Below are 25,192 nucleotides of genomic sequence, written 5' to 3'. Positions count from 1 at the left end.
TGCATGTTCACATGGTGAATAGATGGTGTGTACATGTAAGTCCAAGCTCCTTCCCCACTCCAACACTTGATTGGTTCTCCTCTCCTCCTCGCTAGGGTGACCGAAGAGGAGGATCTCAATGAGATCAAGCTTTACGGTTCATTCAACTTGTGGTTATCCTATTTGTGCATAGGAAAATGACAATGTGGCTCTTGCCTACTTCTTGGCTCACATTGGGAGGGGAGGTGCCCCCTTGTGGGTGTTCAAGTGTGTATGTCTTATCTTGGGGTTTGTTTTGCCCTAACGTATTATATGTACGCTATATTTGTTATCCACAACTCATAAAAATATATTTTCTCTTGCAATTAGATTTTGAATTTCATGTTGTTAGTGTCCCTCTCTAGTTGTGATCGAAAGAAGAAAGGCCTAAAGGGCAATGCTCACACACACTTTTGGGCTCTTGTTATTAATAGTTGGTAAATGTTATCATATTGGGAGCTAGGTGTATGATAGCATTTGAACAATTTAGACCCTTTTCTTTTCCTCTTTTTGTTTTTATCAAATTAAGGTCATGCACACATTGATGATTTTGCTAAACATCATAGATTAGCAATTCTCGTGTTATTACTTGTATTTACACTCTATAGGATGTGTAAACCATCGTTGGATTTATCTCCTTAACATTGGAATGAATAAACTATTAGTTGGGTGAGTTGGGGCCTTGCCATTCATAAATAACATTTAAACATTTGTAGACCATGTTTTCTGTGATAATAACATCTAGCTCTATAATGTGATATGCGATCATCTATGGACCATTACTTTTAGCAAATTGAGGTCGAATAAGGTTGATCGCCATTGTCTCACATTTGAATGATCAAGCTCAACGTTGCCATATATTCGCCTATTGACAAGTAAACTTGTGTGCAACGTTGAAGAGACACCCATGCTAGGGTGTCGGACGATGGGGAATTTCATTGGATGACTGGAGCCCTTGGCATTCATCGATTCTCAAAAGATGGAGAACATTCCCTCATCGTTGTGGTTGTTGATGTTGGACGTTTCATGAAGTCTAGGTTTGACTCGTAAGAAATAACAAGAAGAAGAACATAAAACATTCGGGGACGCATGCAGGCTGAGCGCCATCAAGAGGCGGCCGTTGGAAGCGCCTCCACAGAAACACAAGAAAATCAATCTCCAAATCCCACAACACAAATAAAACGAACGAACCATCGATCGGCAGAAAACACACACCCACACCACCGAGACGGACAGACAGACAGAGGGGGGGAGGGATAGGATCGCAGGGTTCTCTATCTTCTCTCTCCCTCTCTTCGGCGTTGCCACGAGCCTCTCGTCCGGAAGGACGTTCTGTTATGCGACAGAGGGAAGGTCGTCGGAGGGAACAGGCTTCTCGCTTTCGAAATTGATTTTGGCTGTCGCTCTGTCTTGTGTTACAAAACAGGGATGGATTCGGCGGTTCTGGATGACATTATTCAGCGCCTCGTGGAAGTACGAGACTCGAAGCCCGGAAAGCAAGTGCAGTTGTCCGAGGCCGAGATCCGCCAGCTCTGCCTGGCCGCCAAGGCCATCTTCATGCAACAGCCCAACCTGCTGGAACTGGAGGCCCCCATCAAGATCTGCGGTATGTTTATCTTCTAATTGTGTGCGCGTCTCTGTGTCCCTATGGAACCTCATGTGTGGGGTCAATGTGTGTGGGTATATGTCTCTCTCTCACTTACACACATATAAGAGCGAGGGGCACGCACGCACGCACGCACGCACGCACACACACAGAGAGAGAGAGAGAGAGAGAGAGAGAGAGAGAGAGAGAGAGAGAGAGAGAGAGAGAGAGAGAGAGAGAGAGAGAGAGAGAGAGAGTGTGTGTGTGTGTGTGTGTGTGTGTGTGTTTTAAATTCAGCACAAGGCATTCACAGCCATTGCATATTAATTAAAGCACTGTGGAGAGATTGCCCTATTTCCCTGGCAATGCTATTTGATATTTCAACATCAGTTTCCTGTTTTGGGAAGGAATGCCGCACCAAAACTTATTTCATGTTCATTTGGTACAGGTGATATCCATGGCCAATATACAGATCTTTTAAGGCTGTTTGAATATGGGGGTTTTCCTCCTGTAGCAAATTACCTTTTCCTGGGTGATTATGTGGACCGCGGGAAGCAAAGCTTAGAAACTATCTGTCTGCTTCTAGCCTACAAGATCAAGTACCCTGAGAATTTTTTCTTGCTCAGGGGAAATCATGAATGTGCCTCAATAAACCGCATATATGGATTTTATGATGAGTGTAAAAGGAGATTCAACATAAGGCTGTGGAAGACATTTACAGACTGCTTCAATTGTCTGCCTGTGGCTGCATTAATTGATGAGAAGATTCTTTGTATGCATGGGGGACTTTCACCAGAGCTGAATAATTTGGATCAGATTCGGGCATTGCCACGCCCCACTGATGTACCAGATCAAGGGCTTTTATGTGATCTCTTATGGGCAGACCCAGAAAAAGAAATTTCAGGATGGGGTGAGAATGACAGAGGTGTCTCTTTCACTTTTGGGGCAGACAAAGTAAATGAGTTTTTACAAAAGCATGACCTTGATCTCATCTGCAGAGCACATCAGGTGTGGAAGTTAGTATATGTTATTTGGTTGTTGGATTGTGTAACTTAAATAACATGGATGAATAACTTTGAAGAAAAATTGCAGGTTGTAGAAGATGGCTATGAATTTTTTGCTGATAGGCAGCTGGTGACAATTTTCTCTGCTCCAAATTACTGTGGCGAATTCGATAATGCTGGTGCTATGATGAGTGTTGATGAGACACTCATGTGCTCTTTTCAGATTCTGAAACCTGCAGAGAAGAAGCCAAAATATTCTTATGCTAGTGTGAACTCTGCAAGACCAGGAACACCACCTCGGGGTGCAAAGGTAATTATCCTGAGGATAATGTGTCAGTATCTCTTTTATTTCCTTTCATATTTTCTTATTTGCATCCCTTTTTCTTTGAGACTTTCGTTGTTTATTTTTCTTTTTCTGAATTTCAGTTCTTAGACTCAAGAGGCACTTTGATTGTCATCAGAGCTGTGCATGTGTTTGTAGAAAATCTTGAATTTTTGCAGAATTAGTTTGTTCATGCAGCAACTGGGGGGATAGACATAGATGTGTTTGCTATGTGAATTTTTGTTTGACTTGTTGAAATTGAACTAGAGGAGTATAATTAGACATATGGATGAAACAAATGGCAAGCTCATGCACACTCTTGTTTGTGTTTGAAGTGAGAGCTGGAAGTTAGAGCAGTAGTGGATGTGAGGAAAGTAACCCATGTTAGATGATAAGCTGTAATCACCCATAAATTCCAAATGGTGGATCTGGGGCTGTTTGATTAAATTCTTGTTGTATTAGCAAGGAACAAGAAGCTTAGTACTGTCAGATGGATGTGAGCACATTCAGGTTTGGATGTTGAGTATCATGACAGACACAAGTGAGCAAATTATTTAGCTGAAATGCTCAACCCAATTCAGTTTCATGAGTAAATGTGCCTTACTATGTTTTAGTTTGTATGTCGGATGGATGTGGCCAGCTCAATACCTTAGATTCAACATGATCAACCAAGAAAGAAATATAAATAATGAAACACTCAATACCATATTATGCTGAATATATCTTAGATTTGCTTCAGCTGGGATGTACCTAGAGTAAAACTTAGAGCCCTTTTGTCCATTATGGCAAGAAAGAAAGTGTACAGAAAGTGCAGTTTATGCATGTCTGCGTGAGTGGTTAGTTTACTTAAAACCAAAAATGGTTAATTGACATTTTCCTTTCTCAAGTAGATTCTTATCTGAAGGGAAAAACTGTGTGTGGTGGCTGTTGAATGAAAACTTGCTGGCAAACAGAGAGCAAAGTGTGCTGGTTGCATAAGGCCCCTATGGTTACAAATAGGCACCAAGGGCATGGTACAAGAAGATACATGCATATTTGATTGCTCTTGGCTTCAGTAATTCACACACTGAAAGGACGCATTATGTCCACAAAGATGGGGATAATCTCTTGATTCTCATTATTTATGTGGATGGTATGTTGCTGACCGGACCTCATGAGACACAAGTTGAATCGCAACATACTTTTGATGTCACAGATCTTGGACATTTGCCCTACTATCTCTTATACAGTTTACTGTAGTTGAGAGGTGCATTATTTTGCAAAAGTCTTAAGTATATTGGGCAACTCCTTGAGCATTTTCAGATGTAAGGATGCAAATCTTTCTATTCTAGTTGAGATAGGCCGCTACAGGTCTATAGTTGAGGACGTAGGAGATCCATTCTAAAATTGAAATACAATGAAATATAAGTTGATCTCCTTCAATGTTCAATACATTGGCTATCATAGAATGACCAGCATTGCTTGGGTACAATTTGCCCCTTGATTGTATAACAATCCAAGCTCAGATTGGGTCGTCACTCTCTTGCATGCGGGCCACAATAATTAGTGAATGGGCTACCCTTATGTTCAGCTATAAATCTCTTTGCCACTAGCTGTAACATAAGTGTTGGGTCTTCATAATTGGTCATGGATTGTTTAATTACACTTATCGTGTTTCTTCGTAGCTCTAGTGTGAATGCTCCCTTATCCATGAGAACTTTTTATCTTCTAGTTGGAGGAGGTATTTTTACTCTCATCAGTGGTGGGTGTGGTACTTTAGTATCTTAGGGATTGTACTTTTGAGTGTGTGCAACAGAAAAGAAACACGAACGCAGAGACAAAGGCCTAGAGAGAGACTACAAGAAAAGAAGAAAGAAAGCTATACTGAATAAGGAATAAATGCTGAATATATAAGGAGGATTGATTAGTCCTTGCACGTAGCTAGCAACGTTAGTGAGGGCACTAGATCAGGTTGATGATGATGGTAGCATCGGACACAGAGGAAGATGCCAGAGTCAGAGTGTGCACCTGCAAGACCTGCAAGGGAAGAATGGGAGATGATTTGCCAAGAGAGTGGGAGGTGTCTATAAATAGCCAAACACTCCTAAATCTACCCGACTTGATATTTAGGACCTAAAATATGGTTGACCAGCATACCTTCTAGTTGGAGAAGGTCTCTTTACCCTCATTAGTGGTGGGTGTGGTACTTTAGTATCTTAGAGATTGTACTTGCGAGAATGCACAATGGAAAGGAAACATGAACACAGAGACAAAGGCACAAAGAGAGATTGCAAGAAAAGAAGAAAGAAAGTTGTATTGAACAAGGAATAAATGCTGAATATAGGACTGATTAGTCCTTGCATGCAGCCTGCAGCGTTAGTGAGGGCACCAAATCAGGTTGATGATGATGACAGCATCGGAGATGGAGGAAGATGACGGAGTTGGAGTATGCACATGCAAAACTTGCAAGGGAAGAATAGGAGATGATTTACGAAGTGAGTGGGAGGTGGCTATAAATAGCCAAACACTCCTAAATCTGCCCAACTTGATATTTGGGGCCTAAAATATGATTGATGAGCATACCTTCTAGTTGGGGAAGGTCTCTTTACCCTTATCAGTGGTGGGCGTGGTACTTTAGTATCTTAGGGATTGTATTTGCGAGAGTGCGCAATGGAAAGGAAACATGAACACAAAGACAAAAGAATAGAGAGATTGCAAGAAAAGAAGAAAGAAATCTGTATCAAACAAGGAATAAATGCTGAATATAGAAGGACTGATCAGTCCTTACACACAGCCCGTAGCATCAGCGAGGGCATCAGATTAGGTTGATGATGATGGTAGCATTCGAGACGGAGGAATATGACGGAGTCGGAGTGTGCACTTGTAAAACCTGCAAGGGAAGAATGGGAGATGATTTGCCGAGTGAGTGGGAGATGGCTATAAATAGCCAAACACTCTTAAATCTAGCCGACGTGATATTTGGGACCTAAAATATGGCCGATGAGCATACCTTCTAGTTGGAGAAGTTTTTTTATCCCCATTAGTGGTGGTTGTGGTACTTTAGTATCTTAGGGATTGTACTTGCGAGAGTATACATGAAAGAAACACGTTTACAAAGATGAAGGAACAAAGAGAGATTGCAAGAAAATAAGAAAGAAATTTGCACTGAACAAGGAACAAATTTTGAATATGGAAGGAGGATTGATTAGTAAGGGCATGTAGTCCATAGCATCAAGGAGGGCACTAGATCAAGCTGATGATGATAGCTGAAACCAACCTTCCTTCTTGGAGAGGGTGGTAATTCCTTGATTAAGCACTTAATTACAACAATTAGCAAATAAACACAAATTGAAATGTATAATTTACCTTAATAATCTTGGACAATGGACACCTTGTGTCCTTTCATAATTAAATTGGCTAGGCCATTTACAATTTGGAGTGGTCTGCAACCTCTATTGACCCATAGATTGGCATTAATTAATTAATTAATACTAGTCCCTAGTGTCACCACCGACACTTATTGGCCAAATAATTGTCTCAGGGTCAAAACTAACACCAATTGACCCCCAAAGTCCAATTAGCATAACTTATCACAACTTTTGCCTTTGATATCTACTATATCCTCGAGGTCCTTGGCTTGTAACCATGAAATATTTGCCATGTGGATCACACATGCCAAACAACCTTGCATATTTGATTAATAACTTAATCAAATGTTATCGCCAAGATTAAAGTATCTCAAAATTTCACATCCTTGTGATAGAAGGGCTAAGTGTGTGTCCACTATCACATAGGATGAGGCAGGATTGGGATCCTAGAAGGTACAGTGAATGCTCTAAGAATGGATGTGCAAAGTACAATAAGCGAGCCACTAGTAGACCAATCAACCAATCCTTCAGGAGTATTGAAGGGGATAGGTTATCGAGGCTGTTTGTGCGCCACATATTGAGTAGCCATTGGGGTACATGGAGCAGATGGTGCAACAATGGGAGGCATAGCTCCACTCAACTGGCTAGCTAGAGTGGAGGCAGTCGCAGCAGTCTACGAAGGTTTTCTAGGAGGATGACCTTGGGCCTTGGTACGACACTCATCATTCACATGGCCCAATCTTTGGTAGTGTGTGAAAAATATATTTTTCTTAGGAATTTATTGCCAAAGGGATCGTGTTTCTTTGGTTTCGTCGGAGGAAGTGATGTTGCCCTTACATCTTGTGAGTTCTTATTGCAGCTAGAGTGGAGGCAATCGTAGCAGTCTACAGAGGTTTTCCAGGAGGAAGACCTTGGGCCTTGGTATGACACTCGTCGTCCACATGGCCCAATTTGGTTCAATTGGAGGAAATGGTGTTACCCTTGTTTTGTCTTGCCTTCGCATCTTGCGAGTTTTTGCCACTGGTGGTTTTCCCTTCTAAAGAAGAGGCAATTAACCTCACCTATCTGAATGGATGTGTGTGGGGGTGTTCGTGCAGCCTTGTGTAACACAAGAACTGACACTCGAACTCGTAGAAGGTTGGCAATCTAGGTAATTAGATAATGTGCTAGATAAAATGGAAGTATTTGTCGAGCTACTTGTTTAAGAAGAACGTGACCTAATCGTCATTTGACTTTGGGGAGCAAGTGGTTGCAAACTCCTGGAGTAATCGCCAATATTTGGCTAACTTGACTTTCAAATCATCCCCTTCCTTAATGGAAAATTCCTGAAGCTTAAAATCGAGATTGATACGTGGAGTGTGATCTTGAGCCGCATAGCGGTGAATGAGATGACTCCAACACTCAGGAAGCAACCCCTGCATTAACTCAACATTGGTTGTGGCATTGTGAACTCTCCATTGACAGATGTGATCAGGGTGAGCCAATCGAGGTTTGACATAGGCTCGGTACCAACGACCAGGTCCCAAAGTCCTTGAGATTCAAGCACTTGTTGTTTGAAGTTCTATCAAGTGGTGAAATTCGACCTATTAAAACGTGTCTTATCCATGAAGGCATTCTTGGCCTTTGCAACATGAGTGATAATGCTAGCAGATGGAGGTGTGTAAAGGGTGTAGGGGGGAGTGGAGTATACTTGGGAAGGAATCCTAGGGTGCCCACCGTGCATAGGAGAAGTGTGCATAGCAAATCCAAATGTGGGTAAGGGAAGACTGGGTATGGGTATGGTAATTGCATGTGGAGCCCAAGGTGAAGGGATAGGGATACGGGGAGCAAAGGATGGAAATCCTTGCATAGGAGTGACCCAAGGGATGTGTGACGACAATCCATAAGCAGAGGATGGATATCCTTGTATCTGAAAGGTTGTGTGGGGGGTTTGTGAGTGTGTGGGGGTGGTGAGAGGGATGCCCATCACAGCCATCCCAAAGTGAAAGGATGTGGTAAAGTGTGGGGTATGTGGAAGATACACTATTAAAGGGTGGCATTCCCCTTGACGATGCACCAAGAGGTGGAGTGAATGGAGGGTAGGTAGATGGTGGAATGGAGAAAGAGAAAGTGCTAGGAGCGTAGTTGAAAGATCCAACTCCTAGTGTGCTTTAAGCGAAAGTGGAATGTAATCCAAGATTTTGGAATGAAGATGTGAGGAGATAAGAATGTGTAAAAGATAGTGGTGGGTTGGGAGGGAGTTGAGAAGTGTAGTTTATTTGCTCAAATGAAATAGATGGTAGAGATATACTTGTTGAAGGGTGTCTGCTTTGAGAGCCTCCTCTATTAAAGTTAACATATTGAAAATTATCCGGATCCTGCACAACAAAAGAAGAAACAGGAGAGGGTTTTGACTCATATGACTTAAAAGGGTTATACGTACTTGACATAAGGCTTGGTTGTGATGAAAGAGATGGATCGCTAGACATGTGGAATGCCATGGTCCCTCCAAGATCAGAGAAATGGCTAGTCTCACCAATTGGTCTAGACGTAGTAGTAGTACTCGTTGGAGGAGTGTAAACCGAACTGTACGTGATACACAAGTACTTAAAACTCTTTATCTGTAAGATTACCAAAACGAGAAGAAGATGGTAAAGGTGAAGGTGTGTCTATCTCCTCCTCTAGACCATAATGCCTTCTTAGAGCTTCCAATGATGGAGAACCGTGTAAGGTGTCATACGATCCCTAGAAGAAGGTGCCTGTGACATGAGTCAGAATCGAGTTGCATGTGAGTCTTGCACAAAGGCTAGTCTCCACAATCACTGCAGAATACTTTTTAAAGTTTAGAAGAGCACCGGCTTTGATACCATGTGAAGATATGCTAGGGCTTGCACTGAGAAAACACAACATGTACGACCAAGACTGAAACACAAAGACTCAAACAGAGACAAGCAAAAATGAAACCCTAAATTCAAAATGCAAAATGCAAAATGCAAAAACTCAAAACTCAAACACAGAGTGAAGAAACTTTGAAGTGAATGAATTTTGTAATTGAATGTAAGAGTGTATAGAGGGTCAAGGGTTAGAGCAAAGTAGTGTCAGAGAGTGACATTCTTCGGAGATGGATCCTAAGTGTTGTGACCAAGAGTCGGAGTGTCTAAGTGCTTAAAACACCAAATGCTGATCACTAAAGCGGCACAGTGTTTGGTAACTGAGGCGACTATAGAGGATGATGCTCGATGATGAGGACATCAATAGAAAGCTACAAACATAGCAATAGAAGGGTTGCTTGGAGGAGGAGAAAGGTCGCCAGTTGCCGCCAAGTAGGGTGAAGGCCAAACGCAAGCAACAAGAGGTCGACGTAAGTAATGGGAGATCACTGCCAGTTGTCGCCTGGTGGAGGAGTGTCCAAATGCAAGGTGGAGGAGGCGGATTGTGTGTTGGTGATGGCAAAAGAGTCCAAATGCAGGAGGGAGAAGGACGCCCCGAGATGTTGGGTGCTAGCTAGGGAGGAAGACGCTAGGTAGTGCAAGGACTGATGGAGGAGCGGCAATAGTCGCAAAGAGTAGACCACCACATGGGTGAAGGCTAATTGCTGAAATTTGTACTCAAAGAATGAGGCTGATGGTGGGCAGCCTGTCTATTTATAGATGTGGAAGTGTGTCCCAAAAAAGTAGGTTTTGGGGGACCATTGAAACTCTCTTGAACCACATACCAAATTTGCGCTTTTCAGTAATCAAGCGTGTCTTGGGGGTGTTAAAAAATGCTAATTATTTGTAAAGCATGTCTTGGCTCAATAAGGAATACTTAATGAAGAAGGAATAGAAGGAGTTGTCAAGGGTGGAAGGGAAGTTATAGGGGGAGGAGGGGATGAAGGAAGAGAAGTCGAAGATGGAGGGGTGCTAATTGGTAACTTGAAAGGAAGGGAAGGGGCTGATGGTGGGAGGGGGGGTTAGTTGATAACAAAGTACCACTTGTAGTAGAATCTCCATCAATTGGATCATCCAAGGTTGCAACCTCATTAAATACCATATCCTTACTTACCTCAATCTCTCGATTCGCAGATCATGAGCTTGTAGCCCTTCGTGGTTGTACTATAACCAATGAAGATAAAAATCTTTGACTTTGGATCGAGCTTGCTATGTTTCTTATTATCCACATGGATATATGCATCATGCTCCACATTGACCACATTCAATGCTTATCATTAGTAGACATTGTTGAGAAACCCTTCACTCGTAGTTTTGCGTTCTACATTTTGCGTTTAGGGTTTCACAATGGACAGCCCCATAAAGAGGCTAGGTGCCCACAGTGGGGCATCACCCTAGACAGCTAACGGCCTCGCCACCCTAGACAATCTCTTGTCTATTTATAGGTTACCTCTATCACCCATTCTTCATAGCTAATTCATTTAGTTCGTTACTTTTTCTCTCTAGTCTCTCCACTATCCTCACACCCCTTTAGGAGGACATTGCCATTTGTGGTTCGTGGCTGTCATTATTATCTTTCTTGTGCTATGGCACCCTTGTTCCCTTGTATCACATTCACTCCATGATTCAGATCTTCATCATTTCATTCATCAAAGTTTCTTCTCTCTTTTCTTTTCTTCTCAGTGTTTACCAAGTTCACTCCATGTTTCTCCCCTCAAACCCTACTGTCTCCTTGGTATGTCATCTTTTGACATGGTATCAAAGCTTGATTTGCTCAAACAATGGCAAAGATCCTCCACTCTAGTGAAGGCAAAGATCAGTGGCGAGCTCGGCATCCACTTCTCTTCTTCTTCTATTGCATCAACATCCTAACTGGTGGCTGCTTCCTCTTGCGTTTGCTGTTTTCCAGCCTGCGTTTAGGGCCGTTGCTGCTACCTCCAGCTCCTAGTTGGCCGACGGCTCCTTTGTGCTGCTGGCGGTTGTTCTTTGCTACTAGCGGCCTATCTAGACTGTTAGCGGCGGCTCGCTGCTGCTGGTGGCCTAGCTAGATTGTTAATGGCTCCTCTTTGCTATTGGGGGCTCCTCCTTGCAACCTGGCGGCTCAGCTCGGCTCCTTGCTGCTGGCAACTTAGCGAGATTGTTGGTGGCTCATCCCTGTTGTTGGTGGCTCATCCTTGATTGCTGGCAGCTCCTCCTTGTTTGTTGGAGCCTCCTCCTGGCCTACCGCAAGTAACGTTTGCAGTTGGTAGCTCCTCCCTGACTGCTGGCAGCTCATCCTTGACTGCTAGCGGTTTCTCCTTGTTTGTCGGCGGCTTCTCTTGGTTTGTTGCAAGCGGCGTTTGTAGCTGGCAGCACCCTTCTGCAGTTGGCAGCTCACTTTCAGCCTTCCACTGCCCTCCCAACCCTTGAGGCGGACATTGCGGTTCATTGTTTGTGGCTGACCTCTTCCTTCTTCAGCAAGGCACACTGATACCCATGGCTTCTTTAGCAACAGATGACCAATCTATTGGATGCTTCTATTGTGGCATCACCGATCACACCACTGATGCTTGCCGACTTTGACCTTTGCTCCCCACCCTCTCGGAGTATATGCGTCTTGCACTAGCACTTCTTGTGCCACCTCTCCTTTCTGGGCCACAGAGATTGTTCTGCATCGGCTATCAGAGTATTATACTCAAGGCTATAAGCTGCAACTGATGCGCACTAAGTCCTTTCGAGCACACGGACGCTCTAAGACCTTATGAGGCGATAAGCCCTCCTGGAGACCACCCCATTGTGCGGAGGTTTCCCCCATCCACTTTCGGGTATAGTAGCTTCCATGGCCCACATCTCCTTCACAGTCCACTCTCCTAAGACCCCTTGATTGTTCTCCACCCTTGGCTCATCTTGAGCCTCCTTCTTCCCCACCCTCTTCCACTCAGGTTCGAGAGGCCACTTATGGGTGTTTTCTGGCTGCTTCTTCCAAGGCCTAGATACTTTCTTCGGCACAATTGGCAGCACTTTCTTCGTCATCTGATGCTTTGCAATTCGTGAACCATGAGTGGTTGGATTCCCTTTCGCTCAGACTGGGATTTATAGGGGGATTTTCTTACTTTGCCCTCAGAGGGAGCTTCGAGTTATTCTTCGTCTTCATAGGGGGCTCCTACTTATACTCCTTTTGATTCAGAGAGGGACCCTATGTGCCATGAAGTTTTTCACACACCACCACCTTTCACTTTCGAGGAGTGGCTCTTCTTTGAGCAGCCATTTCCTCTACTCATACCCAGGATCTAGAGGATCTACCTTGATTGGGGTCCTTGGGTCTTCAATAGTGACTTGGTGGCTAGGCCTTCGTATTCCTTCCAGTATGGAGTCAGGGAGCTACTGACTTTTCTCTCGAGGTTGAGTTTCGGGTTTTACAACTCATCCAGTCTCCTAACTATCTTTAAAGGTCTCATTTCAAGTGGTATTCTCAGATTATAGGGTGGATCTTCTTCGTTCCTTGGTGAGCATGGAGCCAATTCCCGAGATCGAGTACGGGTATATCCTTATGGTTCTCGACACCACACAAAGTTTGGCATTCCTCCTATGCATTGTATGTTTTCATCATCTTTGTATTAGGGTGCTTGGGCAAGTGAAAGTTTTTCCGTGAGGGACACTGTCCAAGTGGCACCTACTGCATGAGCATTCTTCAGCATGTATCATTGCATCTCCACTTCTCTATTTTCTTGTTTCCCCTTTTTTGGGCATGAGAGGGGGTGTTGAGAAACCCTTCACTCGTAGTTTTGCGTTCTACATTTTGTGTTTAGGGTTTCACAATGGATATCTCCAAAAAGGGGTTGGGCGTCCACAGTGAGGCACCACCCTAGACAGTTGATGCCCTCCCTCCGGGCACCCTAGACAGTCTCTTGCCTATTTATAGGCTACCTCTGTGACTTATTCTTCATGGCTGATTCATTCATTTCTTCACCCCTTCTCTCCAGCCTCTCCACTATTCTCACACCCCTTCAGGAGGACATTGCGGTTCGTGGTTGCTGTCTTCATCATCTTCCTTGTGCTATGGCACCCTTGTTTCCTTGTATCACATTCACTCCATGATTCAGATCTTCATCATTCCATTCATCAGAGTTTTTTTTCTCTTCTCTTCTTTTCTCAGTGTTTATCGAGTTCACTCCGTGTTCCTCCTTGCAAACTGTACTATCTTGCTAGTACGTCATCTTTTGACAGACAGATATTGGTGGCGATACGCCACTCCCTTCTCCTCTAGTGGATCCCCCTCTCATCTTGATGAGAATCTTGTCCATGATGTTTTGAGGGATTTTCTTATATGGAGCAGCTTGCCCCCTTGTCTTGGAAGGATGTTAGAGAAGTAGGATTGCATTGCTTGTGTAGCACTTTCCGCAATACTTGCATGTCCAATGGTGGGAGTTGGACTTCTTTGTGTCCCTCTTTGCATGGATGTGTATAAATTGAAGGGCTCGTGTTTCTAATGAGTCATGATGCTAATAGAGAGAGAGAGAGAGAGAGAGAGAGAGAGAGAGGCCCACGAGATAGTGAGAGGCTTGGAAGTTAGAGAGAAGGGGGTGGGAATTGGGATATGCTTGAATCTTGATAGATAGATAGCGTGCTTGAAGAGAGAGAGGCTCGAGAATGCTTGTTGATTTGGTGTGGAAGGATGGAGGAAAGGAGCGCCTTTTATAGGCTAGAGAAGACAATGGAAGAATGTGGTGATTCAATGTTTGGCAATGGCGATGGCGGGGAGAGTGAGAGAGTGAGCAATAAGTAGTAGTAGAGAGTGTTTCATGATATGTGGGTATGAAAAGATGTACCACTCTGTAGGTTTTTGATAGTTATATATAAAGGACTAAAGTACAAGTGCTAAGGGTGTGTTCACACCCAAGCACGTATAAAAGGCATGGTGGCTCTTTATTCCTAGCAATCTCCCACCTAAAGGCAGCGTGCTTGAAGGTTGAGAAAAGAATCTGTCAAGTCTAAGTATGTACAAAGATGAAATACATATACTATCCAACTCGCATTATCTGTGGGCAATGAGTAAACCGCTTTGTTGGAAGTCCCTTCGTGAGAAGATTTGCAAGATTATCATCTGTATGTACCTTGACAAGCTCAATGCTTTTGCTAGCAAGATTATCATCTGTATGTACCTTGACAAGCTCAATGCTTTTGCTATCCAACTCCCATCATCTGTGGTGGGCAATGAGTAAACCACTTTGCTGGAAGTCCCTTCGTGAGAAGATCTGCAAGAATATCATATGTATGTACCTTGACAAGCTCAATGCTTTTGCTATGAAGTACATCCCTGATAAAGTGATACTTCACCTATATGTGCTTCGTCTTTGCATGAAAGATAGGATTCCGTGGTAGCATGATAGCACTTTGACTATCACAGTGGAGGACAAGAGTCTCAGTAATGCCAAGCTCTCCCACCAGACATGAAAGCCATAAAACCTCCTTGCATGCCCAATGGCAACCATATACTCTGTCTCTATAGTAGACAATGTAATACACTTTTGTAGCCTAGAGATCCAAGAAATTGCTCCCTTGTGAAGGTGAATACGTACCTTGAAATAGACTTCTTGTAGTTAGCATGACCAACATAGTCTGCATTTGTAAAGCCAATGACAAATATTTTTTGTTTTCCAAAGCAAATGCTCACATCCTTTGTGCCCTTAAGATATCTCACGATATCTTTCATTGCTTCCCAATGCTTTCTACTAGGATGTGCCATGTTTTCGCTAACCACTCCCATGGCAAATGCTATGTCAGGACATGTAGCAACCATAGCATATTTCAAGCTACCCACAATTGAAGCATATGCGATCTTAGCCATTTCAGCCTTTTCATAATCAAATGTAGGGCTATCGTTTGCATTGAGTTTCACATATGGAGGTACATCAATTGCTTTCCCCCCCTCCATATTGGATATATACTCTTGCTGTGACAGATAAAGAAGACCTTTTGATCAGTCCTTGAGTATACGTATGCCAAGAATATAATTCGCTTCGCCAAGGTGCTTCATATCAAAGTTGCTATGTTTTTTTTCCTTCAATGTGTCTAACGCATGAACATTCCTACCACCAAATCAGCATGTCATCCATATACAAAATCAATATAATAGGGCTGCCATTTGCCACCTTGGTGTACAAGTAGTGATCCATTTGACTTCTTTTAAAACCTTGAGATTGTATGAATGTATCAAACTTATGATACCATTCATGCATTACCTATTTCAGCCCATACAAGCTTTTGTTGAGTTTACATACCATCTTTTCTTGCCCCTTAGCCACAAAACCTTCTAGTTGTTGCATATATACGTCCTCATGCAGATCACCATGTAAGAAAGTAGTCTTTACATCCATCTGTATGAGCTCCATATCCTCACATGCAACCAAGCCCAATATGGTTCATAAAGTGATCATTTTGACTACAGGAGAAAAGATCTCGTCAAAGTCAATCCCAAGTGCTTGCTTATACCCTTTGGGAACCAACCATGCTTTTACTTCAATGAGGAATCAAAGGGGTAACCTTCACTTTTGTAAACCCATTTACATGGCAGGACTTTCTGCTCCTTAGGCAAATGCACCAAATCCCAAGTGCCATTTTTCTTTAGAGATTCTATCTCTAATAGCATAGCTTTATGCCATTTCTTGCTGTTCTTTTTGTCCATTGCTTGAAGCATGACGGTTCACCATAATCTATTAACATGGCATAATCAGTGACATGGTTCGTACCAGGAACAAACCTATCTGGTTGTTTGGTATTTTTGGTCGACCCATGGACCCAATGATCAAAGTTTGTTAGCTGTTCAGCCTGCAAATCTGCATTAATAGCTTATTGTTCCAAAGGTTCAGCATGCTATATTGCTTGTTTCGGCTGCTCCAATGGCACATATTCTTGTTGAAAGTGTGGTATATCATGGGCGACTTTTTGTTGATCAATTTCATTATCATTCCCTGCATTTATAGGGTCATTTATAGCAGGTATTTGCTGTTGTACAATGGTCATTCTTTGGTGGCACATGTTCTTGTTGAAACTGTGGTATATCATGGGTAACTTTTTGTTGATCAATTTCAGCATCATTTCCTTCATTTATAGGGTCATTTACAGCAAGTGTTTGCTGTGGTACAGTGGGCACTCTCTGCTATCCTACATGTATTTCTTCTCGGAACACAACCCTTTTCACTTCTTTTGTCTTTTCAGGCTATTTATGCATGCGATCTTCTCGGAATATCACATCATTGTTGTGTACAATTTTACTTTTTGCGGGATCCCATAACTTATACCCCATTTCTCCCTTGTCACCATATCCTAGGAAAATGCATTTACAAGACTTTGGCTCCAATTTGCTGCATTGTTCTTTGCGTATGTGCACAAAAGCCTTGTAGCCGAACACTCTTAAGTGTGTATACGAAGGTGGCTTGCTCGAGCACACTACTTGAGCCCCCCTCCCCCTTTTAAATTAAACTTGTTTGGTGACCGATTTATCAAGTGTATGGCTGTCATAACAAGCTCTATCGAAAAACCATGAGATAGATGATACGGACCTTCTCTTCACTAGTCCTATTCATATACTCTGCGGCATCATTTTGGGGCAGATTGTAATGGATGGTGAGCTCCCTTTCTATCCCTTTGCTATGACAATTCACAAAAGGCTTGAAAAGCTTTAGACACATATTCTCCACCATTGTCAAAGTGAAGATACTTTATTGTCTTGCTGGTTATATTTTTAGCAAGTGCTAGGAATTTTTAAAACTTATCCAAGGCCTCGTCTTTATGACAAATCGGATATAATCTATACTTTGTGTGTAGTATCATGAACAAAAGTGATAAAATATTTCTTTCTCCCTAGAGACAACCCTAGCATTTCCAATACATTGGAATGTACCAACTCTAAGGGTGAAGATTTTAGTGATTTTTTTTTTGGTGTGATGTTTGAGCATGCTTCCCATAAATACAATGATTACAATTGTTAAAATGAGTCAAACATAGCAAGTAACCCAAATGAGAAAGTACTTTTCTTTCAGTTTGACTTATGTGCCCCAACTGCATAGTTGTCTTCGTACATCATGCGGTATTGATCATACCGTACCTTATCATACATATCCATACAAATCCCTATGAAAAAATAGACCCACTTTTGTTGCTGCGTCTGCCACGTATCCCTGCATTTCACTTGCACTTTAAACTGACGTGTTTCGTCTACGTGGCACTTTTGGGGGGGGGTGGGAAGCCTTGGATACCTTATCTCACCCCCTTTTCTAGCTATACACTCCCCTCCCCAACCCTTCTTGGATTCCATCCAGCTGGCAACGCTCTTTGACTGTTGATCCCTGTTTGACTGTTTGACCCTTCTCTCATCTACAAAAGGTGCTTCTCTCCTCCATGCTTCCACACCAATTCAGCAAGCATTTGCCATTTTCATCTTCCTCTCTTGGATCTTGAATTGATTTGTGATTTGTCATTCTCATCTCCCATCCCCTCTTTTTCGCACCCTATCGAAGCATTTGCCATTCTGATCTCCCATAGCCTCTCTCTCACTCCTGCTCTTTCAACTTTACCCCAACCCTCGTGCCTCTCCCTCTCTTTCAAGTTTTAAGTTTCAAGAGTCAAGACTCAAGCATCTCACTCATCTCTCTCTCTCTCACTCTCCCTTAGGCCTCTCCATTCGTCATTGGCACCATGACTTGTGAGAAGCACGAGGCCTTCAATTTGCATGGGATTCATGTGGAGAGGGACACAAAGAAGTCTAACTCTCACTGTTGGATATGCAGGTGTTGCAGTAAGCGCTATACAAGTGGTGCAACTTGGCTTCTCCAACATCTTTCCAAGATGGGGAAGAGGGGGGGGGGAGGGAAGGTAAGTTGCTCCATGTAAGGAGATCCCTTAAAACATCGCGGAGGAGATTCTTGCCAAGATGAGAAGAGGATGCACAAGAGGAGGAGGAAGTGGCTTATCGGCACCAACTCCCATGTCTACTAACGAGGAAGCATAAAATGTGGGCGTATGTTTAACCGATGTGGGAGAAGGATCTACCATTGGTGATGGGGGCTCCATATCCACATTTGGCTCCGATGAAAGACAAAGAGTGGAGGCTCATGCGGCATCAGAGAGACAATCCTCTCTCTCTAGGGCTCCCAATCATGTATATGGATCGCCTTTCTCAGAGAAAGGCAATGGCTTGCGGAGATTGAAATTGCACGCACGGTGATTGAGTACAATCTTTCATTCAATGTCCTAAAGTAAGAGCAATGGAAGAATATAGTAAAAGCCATTGCTAATGTGGGTCCATGTGAAGGATGGACCGGTGTCACATACAATGACATGAGGACGAAAAAGATTGATGAAGAGGAGAGGATTGATAGAGCCCTTGATCCTATTTGGGTTGCATGGATAAAATATGGTTATTCCATTCTCACCGACGGATGAAGTGAATGTAAGAAATGGGGTATCATTAACAAACTCGTTTCATATCCACTCAGCACTTACTTTTTGCGGGTCGTAGATATCGGCAAGAGGGGACAGACACGTTCATCTACTACTACATTCGGCAAGTTATCATTGAGGTCTACCAATATTGCCTTTTAAATTTGTTTCACTTTTTTTCATTATGATAATCGATTTATGGATAACTATCTATCTCCCTATTCTAATTTCTCTCTAATATCTATCTTAATTCTCTCTTTTTTCCTGAGTCCCAACCCCCATCTCTCTTCATTCTTAAATCTTAAAAGTTTAAACTTGAAAGACTTATCTCTCTCTTTCTCTCTCTAACCTCCAAGTATTGCTAGTATACTTGTAATTTGTAAATTGTGGTTGTAGGTGGGGCCCTTGAATGTGGTGCAAGTTGTTACCAACAATGCATCGAATTATCGGCACCTGGGTCGTTTACTTGAGGCTGAGTTTCCCACGATTGTGTGGACTTCATGTGCAAGTCATTGTTTAGACTTGCTCATGGAGGGCATTGGGAAGCTCAAGTGGGTGAAGAGGGTGGTCTGGCAAGCTACATCAGTTGTCATCTTTTTCACGGTCAAGATAAAGGTGCTTGCGATGTATTGTGAGCATAGCACATTGGAGTTGAAGAAGTCTTCTTCAACTCACTTTGCTTACATGTAGTTATTATTGGAGCGCCTTTATGAGGTGCGGTCAAACAATGGTGTCGACTCTATGGAATGAGTGGGTGAGTATGAGACAGAGGAGGCCAAAGCCATACATCGCTCGTGTCTTAATGAGCAGTTTTTGCAAAAATTCCATGCCATTATCATTGTCGTGACTCCCTTTTATAGGGTGTTACGTATGAGTGATTGCGAGGGCTTCACCATGGGTCTTCTTGTTCACTTCTTTAGAGCGGCATTGGTGGAGGCACGTGCTTGTACAGTGATCATAGAGACACAACGTGCGCATGTTTTAGAGATAGTAGAGAGGAGATGTGCATGGATGCATAAGCCCATCTATGGTTTTGCTGCATTGGTATATCCAGCCTACAAGTTGCCCATGGTCATGGATGATAGAGAGCTCCGTTCAAACCAACTTGCTTATTTGACTCATGTGGTTCTTGTGGATGACTACAATGCAGTGCTGGAGGAGCTAGGATGCTATGCAAATCAGAGAGGGCATGTGGCTTTTCCTTCTTCTACTTGTTGGAGGATAGAGTCACTTGTGAAGCCTTTATTTTGGTGGCAAAACTTTGGATACGCATTGGAGATCCTTTAGCCCTTAGCCATGAGGGTCCTTGCCTAGGATTGCTCTTCAGATGCATGTGATGCTATGCAAATCAGAGAGGGCATGTGGCTTTTCCTTCTTCTACTTGTTGGAGGATAGAGTCACTTGTGAAGCCTTTATTTTGGTGGCAAAACTTTGGATACGCATTGGAGATCCTTTAGCCCTTAGCCATGAGGGTCCTTGCCTAGGATTGCTCTTCAGATGCATGTGAGAGAAATTTGAGTACATATTCTCTAATTCACATGAAGATTTACATTTGGCTTAGCACATGATAGTTTGAGCGACTCGTCTATTGCTGCACTAACTTACGCATGATGAGGGCTATGATGAGCATGGATAGTCTGAAGCAGGTAAAATTTGAACACTTAACCATGAAATTTAAAATTCTTTGTTTTAAACTTTGGACTTTGAAGTTTATACTTTACAATTTAGACTTTAGCATTTACAATCTTATATGCATTATGTAGATGAATGTTGATACATTCAAGTTGACGGGCGACACCCTTTCGAGTATACATGAGGAAGTGGATGAGAAGGAGGAGATGATTTTTGCAGGGCTCTATAGAGAGCTTATAGCAGCAGATACTCGTGACACTCGCAGTTAGTATGCTTGTGGGCAAGGAGTTCGAGTAGGTGGTAGTAGGGGCATGGTCATTCAATGCTCTTCAACATTGAGGAGAGGTGGTTCGAGTGGCTTGCAGACATATATAAGGCGGGGCTCTAGTAGCTCATATCTTGTGTCTCATGATGACATCCCCTCCTTGCCTACACAATTGCCACCTAGGGAGCCATCATTTGATGATGATTGTAACCTCATCGATGAGGATGAGTATGAGTGTGTCTCATCATTCGATGCTGAGGAGCCATCTTCACACTCTCTTGATGAGCACTCAGATGGTTCTGATGATGATGATGATGATGATGATGATAGTGATATCTTATCAGAGATTCATAGGTCTCTCTCTTTTTTGTATCTACTGTCATTGTATCCATATGCATCATGCCACTATGATACACTAGACTGTGGTTGTATCGCATGTTTTGCATAGCCTATGTGATTGCGATGGTCATCCTCATATATTCATTTTATTTTGTAATGCAATGGCTATTTCCACTTTAAACATGTATTCTATCATTTAATGATTTATGGTTTCAAAAAAATCATGATTTAGAGAGCCATCATTTGATGATGATGGTACTGCATCAGTGAGGATGATTATGAGTGTGTCTCATCATTCGATGCCAAGGATCGATCTTCAGACTCTCTTGATGAGCACTTAGATGATTCTAATGATGACGACGATGATGATAGTGATACCTCATCAGAGATTCATAGGTCTCTCTTTTTTTTATATCTACTGTCATTGTATCCATATGCATGATTCCATTATGATACACTAGATTGTAGTTGTATTGCATGTTTTGCACAGCCTATGGGCTTGCGATGGTCATCCTCATATATTCATTTTATTTTGTAATGCAATGGCTATTTCCACTTTAAACATGTATTCTATCATTTAATGATTTATGGTTTCAAAAAAATCATGATTTAGAGAGCCATCATTTGATGATGATGGTACTGCATCAGTGAGGATGATTATGAGTGTGTCTCATCATTCGATGCCAAGGATCGATCTTCAGACTCTCTTGATGAGCACTTAGATGATTCTAATGATGACGACGATGATGATAGTGATACCTCATGAGAGATTCATAGGTCTCTCTTTTTTTTATATCTACTGTCATTGTATCCATATGTATGATTCCATTATGATACACTAGATTGTAGTTGTATTGCATGTTTTGCACAGCCTATGGGCTTGCGATGGTCATCCTCATATATTCATTTTATTTTGTAATGCAATGGCTATTTCCACTTTAAACATGTATTCTATCATTTAATGATTTATGGTTTAGAAAAAGATCATGTTAATTTTTTTTCATACTAATATCCTACCGTACCTCATAAAATCTTAAGGTACCATTTAGTACCATATTTTATTGTATCGTACTTTTTGTATCTAACAAGTAGGCCCAACTAACTATGCCACAAAGACACACTTGGTTGCTCTGTTATGGCGACAACATGATCACGCATACTAGATACATATAATGGATACAGAGGCTCACTTTTAGAGACTTTAGAAACAACTCTATCGCATTATGCAAATTGAACATTGAACCATGCTGAAATGCCAACTGCACACTGCCAATCCCTGCATTGTCACATGCATAGTTGTCCCCCAAGTGGACAACACCATGTCTACCACCATCGTAGTCAGAGAGTCACTCACGGTGTGGTATTACATGGAGCGAGGCGCCTAAATCAAGAATCTAGGTGTGCATGTCATCATCGAATCTGCAATCAATAACTGTGCACTAAGAGAAGAAGCAAAGAGTACATCAGTGCCACTGTCAATCTAGTGAACTGACTACATTGACTTCCTGTATCTTGATTCTTCACACTGCTCTTCTTTGCATATTGGTTGTTCTTTTTCTCATCTTTGTTATCACCGGTGTTTTTGCCTTTGCCCTTATCTTTCTTCCATTCAAAGCAATCCCACTTGAAGTGCCCTTTTTTGCCACAATGATGACACTCCACGTTTTTCCCACAAGACTTAGTACGTGTGTTGTTGTTAGAGTTGCCCTTCTGCTGGGATCTCTCTCTAGTATGTAGTGCATCGGAAGACTTGTTTGCTGAAATATTTTGCCTATTGAGCTCCTCCATGTGTAAAGGGCTCTCCACATCTAAATATAACAACATGGCATTAGCGTTATTCATTGCTGTACTAAAAGTGTCCCAAATTTCAGGCAAGGTGCATAGCAAAAATGTTGCCTTGAACTCCTTATCAATGTGAAATTCCAAGGCAATTAGTTGGCTGAAAATAGAGTTAAATTCATTCAAATGTGCAGATTTGGCTGTATCTTTATATGAAGGTCCGTCAAAATTTTCAACCAATAAACCTTGTTGGCCGCACTTTTTTGAGCATATAAATCCTCAAGTCGTTGCTACATATCATAGGCAGATCTTAGTTTCTCGATGTTGAAAAGCAAGGTGTCTGACACTGGAAGCTCTATGATAGATTGTGCAAGCTCATCTAAATCATCCCACTCCTTTTTATCCATGGTTGCTGGTTTATTGCTTTTGGCTTGATGGGCTTCACCTGTTTCTTGTGCACCAAGACATTATAGCATTGCTTTTGCCATATAGCAAAGTTGTGTGCATCCTCAAGCTTTTTAATGTGCAAAAGATTGCTGCTATCACTGCTACCAGCCATGATTTACAGCTCAAAGGTGTCTCAAAGGTCAACAAATGTGAGCCCAAATGTCAATGACCAAGGTATAAAGCAAGTACCAACTTGCAATGAAAATTCAAGTAATTGCAGAAGTTTCAGCTCTACAAATTAATTTTTAGAGGTACAAAATGTGTGGTATAGCACACCACAAGCAATTGCAACCGTATCATGGGATAATACAAAAAAGCCAATTTTACCAAAATTTCACAAATTTTACAAAAGTTCAATTTGCGTAGAAAATGCATTGTGAGCACATACCAAGACCAAATTTGACTCAAATTTTGCAAATCTTGCGAAAACCCCAAATTGTATGGCGTTCGATGTGTCAAAATTCGAGGAATTGCACGTGACCCATTGCAATTTTTGCACATATGTGAAAAGTCCCAATTTCTGAGATCCAAGAGTGTGCAAGATTCCAAAAATTTTACTTTGATGAGTAAAATCTCTGGCATATGCTAAAATTGTTGAGATGACAAGCTCAACACATGCGGACATTGATGATGGACCGCCTGGTTAGATGGGTCCATACGTCTACACTTAGCACGTCGGTGGTCATTATGACTCTCACATGGCCACTGACTCATTACTTATTATATTCAGGTTGTTACATCTATTTACAGCTGGCATAGTTATAGCGCCAGTCGATTAGTGTAGTCGGTTATGCATTGTTTGACTTAGTACGCCACTTTCCTTTATGTTGTATCTTATCTATACTTTGTGTACATTTGTAAAAGTGTGTGGAAGAAGAAGAAGAAACCAGCAAGAAAACGTTTTGGCCTCCATCTCTCTTTTTGTCTCTTGAGTGAGCTTCTCCTTGTGCATTCTGTGTGTATTCGGCGCAGCATCTTGAGCAACTTCCCCCACCACGCGATTCTTGACATGGTGTCAGAGCCGCACCAGTGAGAGAGGCTGATTTTGAAGGTTGAAGCAAAGGAGAAGGAAGGTTCGAGCAAGCAAGCCACGGGTAAGAAGCTCTCCCATCCTTTCACTCTTTCTCTTGGATAGTGCATGTGGAGGCACCGGAAGCAGGGCAGAGCAAAAATCTCAGATTGCAGTGAGATTTGGTGTGCGCGAAGAGCGCTGTATATTTTGCAGACAAGCCCTTTGGGGCTTGTGCGCAGTTATTTTTGGCATCTGAGGCCGTTTTAGGGCTCGTTTTAGAGCCACAAGGTTGTGGACAGCAGTTTCAGGGTACGCTGTGACTTCGACTGTATTGACCGAAAGTGGGTGCACAGGTTACAGATTTCAGATCCGTGAGTTCAAAGGTGTTTACCAGTGAGTAAACACAAGGTTTATCTGTAAACAGGTTGCAGATTGCATGTATTGTTGAGCAGATAGTGAAAAAGGCTATCTGGTGTATTGCTGTGCACTACAGGTCGAAGGTTGCAGAAGATTTGCTTGCTGTTGGTATTAATTTTGTGATAATGGCAGAGAATAGTGGAAGCCCCATCATTGAGAAGCTCGACAAGAACAACTACCCTTCATGGAAGTTCCGTATCACGAACTTCCTTATTGGAAAATGCCTCTACGAGTTTGTTTCAGGTGAAGAAAAGGAGCCGGAGGTGAGTGATCCTCCAACTGCAGAAGAGACAAAGGCACGGAAAGAATGGAATGCAAAAGATAAAAAGGTCATGTATTGGTTTTCTGCAGTAATTGACAATAATATGCTGGGACATATTAAAAATGCAGAGAATTTATATGTAGCTTGGACCATACTTGAAAGTATGTTTTCTGTAAATACAAAGGCACGAAAGATTCAACTCAAGCAAGAGTTGAATACATTAAAGAAAGGGAATATGTCTATCAATGAGTATGCACTGAAGGTAAGAAGCATTGCAAATGCATTGGCAGCGATTGATGCAATGTCCAATGATGATGATTTGGTGTCGTCTACCTTGGGTGGACTTAACAATGAAAAGGCTTGGAAGTTTTTTGTAACTTCCGTATATGTCAGAAAGCCATTTTCAGATTTCGATGAGTTGGTCTCCCTTATGA

At 42.3% G+C, this 25,192-nt stretch overlaps 1 protein-coding gene across 6 annotated transcripts in view; it reads left to right on the top strand.

Annotated features, from left to right (window-relative positions):
- Positions 1-1,004: 1,004 nt before the first annotated feature.
- The window catches only part of LOC148011584 (serine/threonine-protein phosphatase PP1-like), a 33,987-nt gene continuing 9,799 nt past the window's right edge, over positions 1,005-25,192 (top strand). For 2 of the 6 annotated variants that reach the window (XM_087670070.1, XM_087670071.1), the window contains exons 1-3: positions 1,008-1,624; positions 2,052-2,611; positions 2,696-2,917. In XM_087670070.1, the coding sequence (XP_087526196.1) occupies positions 1,447-1,624; positions 2,052-2,611; positions 2,696-2,917 (960 nt within the window). In that variant the 5' untranslated portion in view covers positions 1,008-1,446. Of the gene's footprint in view, positions 1,625-2,051; positions 2,612-2,695; positions 2,918-25,192 lie in introns of all 6 variants that reach the window. The other 4 variants (XM_087670068.1, XM_087670069.1, XM_087670072.1 and 1 more) reach the window with 4 other exon arrangements.

This window comes from Lygodium microphyllum, chromosome 28, assembly GCF_053477565.2.
Source record: "Lygodium microphyllum isolate KBCC chromosome 28, Lygodium_microphyllum_v1.1.10, whole genome shotgun sequence".
NCBI lineage: Eukaryota > Viridiplantae > Streptophyta > Polypodiopsida > Schizaeales > Lygodiaceae > Lygodium > Lygodium microphyllum.
This window is presented reverse-complemented; position numbering and strand designations above follow the sequence as displayed.